This window comes from Charadrius vociferus, unplaced genomic scaffold (genome assembly GCF_000708025.1).
Source record: "Charadrius vociferus isolate BGI_N301 unplaced genomic scaffold, ASM70802v2 scaffold43, whole genome shotgun sequence".
Taxonomy (NCBI): domain Eukaryota; kingdom Metazoa; phylum Chordata; class Aves; order Charadriiformes; family Charadriidae; genus Charadrius; species Charadrius vociferus.
In genome coordinates, this window is record NW_009648043.1 from 2,821,354 (window position 1) to 2,832,140 (window position 10,787).

Genomic DNA, 10,787 nt, shown 5'->3' on the forward strand with positions numbered 1-10,787 from the left:
TTTTCTTGGGTAGGAGGTACACAAACTCCAAAGTGAGGTGTAGAAGCGCCCACTAATACTTTAGTTACACTTTGCATTAAATTTATCTCTGTGTCCTATTTAAGAAGAAAACAAAAATACTCCTGGGAACCAGACTTTCTTCATTTCAGTAATGCATGAAATATTTTTAAACAAGCTTTTGTAATTATATTGCTAGTATTAGTAGCCAGAATGAGCAACTTTCAATTTTCAAATAAAAATGCGTCAAAATGGAGATTTTTTTTTCTGAAAAAGGTAAATAAATTTTTATCTCCTGTAAAACTTGTTTTTTTGCAAATAGATAAAGAATCTCTTTTTCTTTTGGGGTTAAAAAGTTAAAGGTATAAAATGTTAGGAGGGAAAGGGAGCATGGGGCTTGTTTACTTCATGCATCATTTATTCTCTGTCCGTAGGAAATAGTTATATATTTTGATTCATCAAAAAGTCATTTTTTGACTCTTGACAGTCTAAATCAATGTCATTTGCTCACAGAAATTATATTCTGAGGTGTCCATAACATATAAGAATTATTAACATCTATTTTGAAGACTTTAGCTCTGTTTTATTTTTAAATATAGAAGTCTTTTTTTCAATTGTTCTAAAAAGCCAAGCCCACACAATGGAAAATCCCCACACATTCGATACTCCTGTTATGGAGCTACCTGCAGAGTACCAATATAAAAGGCCCAGTCATTTCTTAAAGATGTACATCTAACTTCCTTTTTATCTCTGAGTTTACCCTTCGGAACATCAATAATTCTTTCCATTTCATACTCCTAATTAGTAATGTGCAAATACACTATTTCTGTATACTGTATATCAATGTACAAATTATATTAGCTTAGACAATTTACATATCAGCACTGTAAATTAAAACAAATAGCATTTGAGAAGACTACAGAATAAAGTATGTCAAAATCCACTTAATTGGCAGCTTAATGAATAGTATGTCTTTAATTGGATACTTGCTGAGAAACAGATTAGAATGAAATTGCACGTGTGAACAATTATTCATTGTTTCTCATTAAAGAAGAACTAGAAGGCACAAAAGCAATCAAAAGTTACTGTTTCACAGAACACACAGAGAAATTGTGTTACTCACAGCCACAAGATGCTGCAGAGGCCGAGAGTGTAAGCCGAGTTCTTTAAGAGATTAGACAAATTCATGGCAGATACGCTCAGTGGCACTTATCACACACTGGTCTGGATACAGCCTCCGACTTCCTAAATTTAGAAATCCTTAATGTGGTAGTGTATGGAAACACAAGAGGAGGGAAAGATCCATGTATTCTTTATTTCCTTTCCCATGTTCTCTATCAGAAACACAAAGCTTGGCTAGATTGGTCCTCAGTGGCAATTAAGTTCACTTAAAAGATATGTGCCATTTTTATTTATTTGCTGCATGATGGAAGTCATGTGTGATAAAGTACAGCATGGGGGAGAGAAGGAGAGGAAATTTAGAGTTTCATGATAAACAGGACAACAGGCTGCTTTCAATCACATTTGACGGAAAGAGGCCATATACTTAAACAACAAGTATTTCTTTTCAGGAGACAGCTCTGAGCTGTGAATCCCAGATGGAAAGGGAAGTTAATCCCCAAACTGTGGCAAACTGTCAGAACATCTACTGTCTACAGACATAACCACGGTCTTGCATTCATGCCTCAGTTTCTCAGTCAGGCAGGCTGCCTATAGCTTGGTACGTGTCTGCATCGGCTCTTGTTCTCAGGCCTGAGTAAAACTTGGGTATTTGCGTTGTGAACTCAGGGGTACCAAAGACAGTATAGATACAGTCAATATTTTCTACTGGGCAGCTTGAAGAGGTTCATACCAAGCATGCTGCTGCTTGATTTGAGTTTTGTCCTGGGCACTTTGAAGTACCACAGCTCAGCACCACTTCTTACCTCGATCACTGCAAAAATTCGAGACTCAGCTAATCCTTGTAGTAAAGCAAAAAGCAGAGAAATCCCACTTATTCCAAGGCTCCTGTTTGGTCCAACAGCTATTACTGTCAAGTTAGGTTGATAACTGTATGCTACAGGAAGAATGAATCCAAGCACAGCAGAAAAGAAGTCGTTTCCTTCAGCATCCTTTAACAACAGTGAGAAATTATTTAGCACAAACGTAAAGCCCCCAATTTCCAGATACAAAACAAAATAGTAAGGTGAACCTCAAAAAGCTTTTGATTGACCTAGGAAACAGGATACGGGTCTATTTTCACAGCGATTTTTATATTGAACAGGCAGATTATTCATGTTTTCCTTAGTGTCTTCACACTGTAACACTGCCTTCTTGAAGATGAACTATGGTAGCTACTAAAGGTTTCCTCAAACCTATGTACATTCTAAAGATCTGTGGAGGAGTAGTATTCTGACAAGGCCACGAAAAGGAAATATTTTCAAAGGTCCGAATTGCAGTGAGGCATGTAATTCTCAGTGTCACTTTATGAATTTGTAAATATATTCTATTATTTCTGTTAAAAAAGTTTTCCTCCTATGTTGTTTCCAGAAAAGGAATCTTACCTCTTTCCAGTTTAGAGAAATATAGTGTTTGGAGTCGGTCTTTCCAGACTGTTCTTTCTCACAAATATGTATCGTGAGTATTTTTCTGTAAATAAAACCCACATGTGAGTATTTAACCAACAACTTCCAATGAGATAAAAAAAATCTTCTTGTTCATCATTCTTTAAATACTAATTCATAACACAGGAGCAAATAACGATTTGCATTACTACACGCCATAATATAAACACCAATTAAAACTGAAATCCCTTTTAAGGTATTTTTAAAAAGAGTATTAAAGATTATGAGCAAATTCCTTTTAAGAAAAAGGGAAAGTGGCAAAAAAAAAATTATGGATAAGTAAAGATGACTTTCAATAAGGAACTCAGCATCAGCAGTATGTGCCCCCTGCAGTTATAGGGGGGGTACACCCTATATAATTAATAATTGCCTTCTTTATTACTTTCTATTTTCAATAGTCTATTTTCAATAACAATCTAAATTTCAATTAATATAGAAGGATTATACTTTAAACCTACCACTAAACTCATACATAGAGTGGCACTCAGAAATAGCAGTTTGTCTTTAGAGATAGGGGATGTTTTGTACTTTGTCTCAAGTTTAACTTAATGAACATCAGCTCATGACTGTTTCCTTAGCACAGATTTCATCATATGTATGGACACTTAGGAACATTTATAAAGCCTTTGGGATCTGACTCCCTGAAGTAAAAAGAAACCTCACCCATCGTCTGTGTTTGGTATGATTTGCATGTCTCCAACAAATACGCAAAGCACTCTGCAGAAAACAAAGGAAAATATACATATGTTTACATCTAGAAGTATTTTTTTTTAATTTGTGCAATTTGATTAAAGAGTTTGCATGTAGATTAGATGGATAAAAAAGAACGTATATTGTTTCTGAATCTGGTCCATTAGAAGTATAAAGATGACCCATTTATGACAGCTCAAGGGAACTCCTTTTCTCCCACCAAATACTGGGGAGAAAAAAACAAAACCAAGAAAAATGTCCTCAGGCCAAAACCAATAGAACTCTGACAAAGAAAATGTAGGCTAGCACAGCAGTCATCCTTACAAATGTTTTGCCTTTAGTAAGGCAAAAGTTTTTTGCTAGGATATACAATATTGTCTGTACTACATATTGAAAATACAATGCGTATGGAGATGCTATTTGTTTTAAAATTAAGGTGTCAAAGGCAATTTGCCATATTTCACACACTTTTATCTTATTTCTACTTTTTGTCAAAGGGCCCCAAATGCAAAAGATACAAATTCACCTTTGAAATCCAAAACGAACAGTATGTCTTAGTGCAACAGCAACAGAAACAGAACATGCGGGTGATTCTGCAATTCCATTGCATACCTACAAAATATATTTTTTCATTCAGAAATCATTAATGCTGCACAAGATCATGTCATTTCTTATTTGTAACAACTGTATTTTTACTTGTTTATATGAATCAAACAAAACTACAGCTGTATGAAAGGGATCTTAATGATCTACCATAGTAGGGTTAAGAAAAATTTCTGAATTTTCTACATAAAGGCTATATTTGATTGTTGTATTACTTCAAAAGTATAGTGCTATGCTGAAAGGTAACTGTAAAAATAGCTTTTGCAGGGCAAGGTCATCTTTACTGGTTCTCTCGACAGTCTGCAGATTGGATACGCTCAGTGTGCCTGTAGGTAAATTGCACCAGAAAAATACACCCTATGAAAAGGATGTTGTCCCTCAATTCTAACTCTGATTCTTCCTTTAACTTAGGCAAGCTATTCCTTTCTGGAAAATATGACAGTGTTACTCAGTCAGCCTTTCAGTGTTCATGTGTAGTGCATTCATGTGTAGTGCTTTGAACTCTACATGAAAGCTAAGCAAAAAGATAATGCATGCTCCCCCTCTTCACTCATCCTCTCTGCATTTGTCAACACAAAAAACTCAGCTTAGCATCCACAACTCATGAAAAGTTCTATTTCTTTTTGCCAGGTACCTTTCTTTTTCATCTATTTATAGGTTCTCCTAGAGGTATGTGCTGTCTCTAATGTTTGAAGTTTGTCCCCAGGATCTACATACGTGACTTCCAACAGCAAGAAGACAGCTTACAAGAAAGAGGCCGTTCTGGCAGTTACTCTTCCTCGCAAGCCTAGTACTTTAAAGAGAGCTTTCCACTCCAAGGGAGAGACTGATTTATTATGATGTAATAGTCTTTTGTTTTCTTGTTTGCAGTTTTCCTCTACATATAAAAACTTGGAGAAGCAAAAATACAAACATGCACCCTTTTAAGTGTGCCTTCTTTTCATTTCTGACCCTGCAAGAACCAAAATGCTGGATTAGAATAACTCTGTTCAGAATGACAGCACATAGTGGTGTTTTCAACAGCTCCACTAAAGTAACATGTTTGTGTGTGTACATCAAACTTACTCTTGAGTAAATTGTTGTATAAATAATGGTAAGTGGGTGCATCTGCACATAACATGGCATCTTGTAATGAAGGGTAATGCAGAAGTAAACCCTCTCCTAAAAACAGAAGACAAAACTCTGTGCACTGAGGCAGGAATTTTTTTGACATTTCTTGCTTGGATTTCTTGCTGCTGTGCACTGATGCTTGATGCACGATGCACCAACTTCTGCTCCACTCAACAGGAAGACTGAATGCCTGCATCCCCTGTACGTCTGATAATGATGAGAAGGTTATTACTAAGTCATATGGTGTGACTGCAGAAAAGCAGGACAATGTCTTGCCCAAAGATCATTAAAAAGATGTCTTGGGGTTAACGACTATCCCTAAATAGTTTTTTCTCATCTTGCATACTCACTCTTGTAGCTAAGCACATTCTAGCTGAGATTTGTGGGGTCATGATCTACACAGTAACCAATATCTGGACAACAATATAGCAGAAGCAGAAATCTGAGGAATCCAACTCTCCCCCAACCCCCCAAGATCAAAGCAGTTTATTAGTACCTCCTTCTTAAGAATTTTATCTAGGATGGCCAACGTCTTGCCAAGAGAAAGCAAAGTCTTCTCCTCTTTCACAAGATCTGCATAAAAGCCACTGTAAAATGAATTATATGAAGAAAAACTAGGTTAGAGGCAATAAAAGCTTTTGAAGAGGATACTGATATCATACTTTGTAGTTAGTACTGACAGGGTACTTTTATAGGTGCTACACATTCATTCCCAAAAACCTAGCTTTCGCAGGAAGGTGACAACAGTGTTGCCTGAGAACCTTGAGCTCTCTAAACCTGTCTTCATTCTGCACTGGAAAGAAAACCAAAATGTCTGATGATATTCAGGAAATAGGGTCCTGTCAAAATTAGACTTTCTAAGACAAAAAGTAGAGCTTCTCAAATCAGACCAGTTTGGTAGTTTTTTCAGCTAAAAGCGAACACAGAGCTTTAAGGCACCTTCTTAGCAAAATCTCTTTCTAAATGAATACATTTGCACTAACTGTTCTATCTCCATTGAGATAGTTTTCTCTAAAAGTGTTCTGATTAGTTCTTTAAAGGACTTCAAAGCTACAAGTGATAACCAATACCAATGTCTTCCTTTTTCAATGGAAGTCTACTCAATTAAAGCCAGAGTTTTTAAGTCCAAAAAGTTGACCACAGCAGAGACAGAGGAAGATGACAGCCTGTACAGAGACCTCTCATCCTCATAATTACGTTGAAAATTCAACAGATAGGACCAACCTGACAAGAGCTTTTACTTCAGTTTTGTCCATCTCCTTCACCAAATGAACAGGTACAGGGAGTAAGTGTGCTGAAACTTCAGTGTCAGTTGTTGCTGCTTTGAAGGGAGGCACTGGAAATAGAATATTTTTCATGTGCAGTTCCAAAAACCTTTCTACTTTGACAGTTTCATTGTTAGTCATCTTGGATTCAGGTTCTGTGGAGGGATTTGGATTAGCCTTCTTAATTAGGTGCGATTTGGTGCTCAAATTTTGTAAAAATGATGTGTCTAGAGAAAAAAGAAAATGAGGGGGTTCACATGTATTAATTCTTGGTTATGTTTATTTACAAACCAGTACATCTGTAGTCATAATATACATATTTATTTCCATGCACTAGCTAAAATGTTTCCTGACACAGACGTTATTTTTCAGTGCTGCTGCACATGCTTCATGTAGCAACTATGTCCATATTTTTGACACAGAAAACAGCATCCTCAAAGTTACCACAGCACTACTTTTTGGCACGATGTTTGCCAGCTTCAGAAGTTCTTTTCAGACCTGCTGAGGATGCGACCCTGAATGAAGCCTCATACAGCTTCATCAGTCACTGGTAGTGTACCAGTGAATAACTGGTAGTTCAATTATTTTAATCCACTGGTATTAATCTTAATTATTTTGAATCTCTGTATGAATCCATTTACCGATCACCTTTGCTTGAAGAAAGAGAAGAGTAATTACCTTCATACGTCAACCATTTCCAGTAGGGTTTGTGTGCTGCTCTCACATTTTGAATAGATTCAATTGCACTACAATAGAAACAGGATTAACAGTATCAGCACTAATGAAAATACAGGAAACAGTTTATCTCAGTGGAAAAACAAAACAAAGCAAATCCAACTGAAAGTGAACAAACTCTGGTCTATTCCAAGAGTGGAGAACAGAAAAATGAAACAACAACAAAAAAAAAAAAAAAAGAGAATCAATGCCCAGACTGCTTGGAAAATTAGATGCCAGAGTCAAAAAAGGAAAGTGAAGAACACAGGCAGTATGTGCCTTTTAAGCAGATGTGTCCACACACATTGAGTGAAATCCCGACCTTGCTGAGGGAGAAAACACACCTGTCCTTGACTTCAGGAAAGACAGGATTTCACCTGTCCTTCTTTGCTCTGTCAGGGATTTTATCTACAGAATGTGAAGATGCAATTGGATTCACTCAAAAAGCAAGACTATCTGTTCAGGAAGATTCAGAGTGGGGCAGAAACCGAGTAAATCACATTCTTTGCATTCTTTGTGTTGAAATTATCACTGATATTTGCAGCACTATAGGTCCTATTACACTAGCTATCATACAAACACAATTCAGGTCATGTTAAATCCAGGCCACGTTCTGTGTACGTGGAGATTATTTGCAAGGTGTTCAGGAGCTGGACTCATAATGGTTGAATATGTAATCAACTCTCTGTTTTCTAGGATGATAACAAACTGAGATACTACAGTTGGTACAGGAAAAAAAAAAAAAAAGATGGAATAGAGGTACTATGGGATGTACTAGCATCAAAATAACCAACTTGGCTCCATCAGAGTTTACCAAACCCAACTCTGCCCGCAGCCTGTGTATATCTACACTGCTTCCCTAACTGATCTCAGCTCTTGAGTTTTAAGGAACAGAGACAACCAGTAGGTGCTGCCGCCAAAATGCATGAGGGGCATTACTGCTGAAAAAAGGCATGGAACAACTATTTATGTGGGAGAGAGACTGAAGGTGGAACACAGAGATGTAGAGATGGTACAGACAGCGGTAGAGAAAGACACTGTTTAGATGCAGGAGTGATTCAGGCCCAAGATACAGAGTACTTTACTAGGTCAGATACAGCACTGTGCAACCACAATCTTACTGTCTCCAAAAAGGAGTTAGACCCTAAGTTTAATTATCTCTACACAGTTGAGTGCTTTCACACCCCAGGCCTCGATACTCCAAATTCCAGAAACACAAGGAGTTATCAAGACTGGCTCTGCACAGCATCAGCTCTCACTGACGAGACAGAGGGTAGCTCCAGCAACTGCAGTGGCTCAGGAGTCTGAAGAACTAATCCTTGCAATTACATACTTTCCCCAAATACTGGCTGTTATTAAGTGGCATTGCCTTGATTACAGCAGGACTGTCTCAGCCTTGAGTGAGATGGATCTCCACAGAATAACAAGGCCCAAAGATAAATAGCATAAAATTATAAGCTGTTAAGAAGTTTTCACAACTTGAAATAATTTCAGAAACAAAAGCATACAAAACTGTACCTTGGATGACTATTTTGGAAAGCAAGTTACCCAAAGCAGAAAATAATATGTTATAAAGCATCATATTAAAACCCTGCTTCAGCAAAATGTTCAAAGCATGCATGTCTTTAGTCTCTTTGATAAATATGTGGGTCTTTCTAAAATTCTTCAGATGCTTACCTTAGGCAAGGTGCCATTTCTCCAGTTACTTGAGGTACAGGATCTCCAAGCAAAGTTTTTATAGTCATGCAGACTGATTCAGACAATGACTTTAGGTGGTATCCACCCTAGAAAAAAGTAGTTTGTGTCACCTAAGGAACAAGTACTTGTAAACATGTATCTGAATATCATAATGGAAAATAAATTAAATTTTTGAAATATATCTGAATTTACAGAAACGGAAGATGATACGCAAGTACATCTAAGCCAATGATTTTCAACATGAAAACAGTAAATTAGAGGCTATTTGCTGAACTTCACTGGCATCCCATGATTCAACTCATTTTATAATGGTTCAGTTCATTTCAGAAATCAATCATGACTTTGCCTTGAAAACCCTGGAAACATACGCCTTCTTCATTTCTGTCCATGATATGCCATCTTCAACAATTCTTGTGGAATATTCCTTAGAAGGCAAATACTATCACTGTCCTCTAAAATGTCTGTATAAGGGAGATCTCCCACAGCCTGACACTTTTAAGGTATGGTTGTCCTAACGGTTTGGCAGAATTTGGAGAACTGAAGATAGATTTAAAACTGCTAGACTGCAGAAGATAGACTACTTCCTGCATACCACCTGTAGAGCAGTCACATCATCTGTATTAGGAGGGGATGCTTATTCGCACTTCAGCTAGTACACAGAAATATCTCTAATAACCTGTGGGAGAGGAGGATGATGGAAGAAATGTCATGCAAAAGAGAAGTCAAGTAAATCAATTCATAAAGAGTTCACTCTTGGGAGACCTTGTTGGCAATAGTATTTCCACACACTTATTTACCTGAAAAGCCACCATTTTTCTAACATGCAGCAGAAATAGGGAATTGAAATCTAGACTTCAAAAGGAGGAAACATGTTTAATAGTTTGTTTGGTTGGGTTTTTTTAAAAAAAAGCACTTAAGAAAAGAGCTTGCGTAGAGGCATTTAATCAAAAAAAGACGGAATTTAGTAAACCCTCTATTGTTAATTAAGAATACATTTAAGTTAAAGTTTTTTTTTAAACTCTCCTGGAGTAAGACATACTTGTAAAAACAATGGTAATGCAGCTTATCCACTAAATACATTTTCATGAGTTTGGGACTGTCTAGAGCAGCAGACTAGACACTGTTTACAAGAACTGAACATATCTGTAGAGGATGTTTTTCTGAACAATAAGCATATGCTCCTCTGCTTCAAAATTTTAAGTTAAAAAAATTAGTTTCAGACAGACATTTCTTTTAATTCATAAGAGCATTGTCAAATCTTAGCCACTTTTGCTTTCCTGATTCTCAATAGATAAATAGAAAGAATAAATTATTTTTTTTTTTTAAGAAGTTTTGCTTCCTAGCTTCTACCTTGCCCTTTATGACTGTAATACGAAGACCCTTCCCCTGGGAGTACATTTCCAAAGTCTTTACCTCTAGGATGACACACAGCTTTCCTTTAGCTAACTGCATCAGGAAATGGGTAAGGTGGGCAAAAACTTCAGGAGTGGCATTCATCTGACCCTAAATCAAAGAAAAAATTATAAGAGACCCTGAATAAAACCCTGAATAAAAAACATTGGTAAGTCCTCCCCTACAATCTGAAATACATGAGTTCGAGTTGGAATACTGGAATGCTTGCCTCTCATTGTGTCTAACAAAATGCTGAACCAACTGCTTTAAAGGTAGGTGCAAAAATCAAAAAAGTAATTATGCCTATGGGATAATTTGTCTTCACACATCTTGTTGTAGTATTTAATGAGCTGGGGTCAGCTTAAGGACTGAAACATGTATTTTTAGCTTGGTCAAAGTGAATTTCATCTAGCAATCACAAGACATTTAAGAGGTAATAATATTTTGCAAATAGATTCATGACTTGCAAATAGATTCACAAAGGCCACAACAAGTTACTTACTTCAGGGTCTCCAATTCCAGAATCGTATCCAGAGGAGACAAGAACCAGTTCAGGATCAAACTGTTATAAAACAGAGAGAGTTGTAGCACATTCTTATGTCCTATTTTCAATTTTGTACTGGATTTCAACTGTACCAGGTTCAGCTGTGTTTTTCAGCTAGAATATGAACACAAAGACTCTCCTTGAATAAAAACTAAGATTACCCTTTTATAC

At 36.7% G+C, this 10,787-nt stretch overlaps 1 protein-coding gene across 1 annotated transcript in view; it reads right to left on the reverse strand.

Annotated features, from left to right (window-relative positions):
* Positions 1–2: 2 nt before the first annotated feature.
* Positions 3–10,787, reverse strand: part of HDAC10 (histone deacetylase 10) — a gene marked incomplete at its 3' end in the record, with an annotated part of 16,863 nt that continues 6,078 nt past the window's right edge. The window contains exons 9-19 of the mRNA XM_009883686.1: positions 10,575–10,634; positions 10,094–10,183; positions 8,660–8,766; positions 6,947–7,014; positions 6,228–6,339; positions 5,500–5,590; positions 3,817–3,902; positions 3,264–3,317; positions 2,541–2,625; positions 1,923–2,108; positions 3–95 (exon numbers count right to left, since the gene is read on the reverse strand). Of these exons, the coding sequence (XP_009881988.1) occupies positions 3–95; positions 1,923–2,108; positions 2,541–2,625; positions 3,264–3,317; positions 3,817–3,902; positions 5,500–5,590; positions 6,228–6,339; positions 6,947–7,014; positions 8,660–8,766; positions 10,094–10,183; positions 10,575–10,634 (1,032 nt within the window). The remainder of the gene's footprint in view (positions 96–1,922; positions 2,109–2,540; positions 2,626–3,263; positions 3,318–3,816; positions 3,903–5,499; positions 5,591–6,227; positions 6,340–6,946; positions 7,015–8,659; positions 8,767–10,093; positions 10,184–10,574; positions 10,635–10,787) is intronic.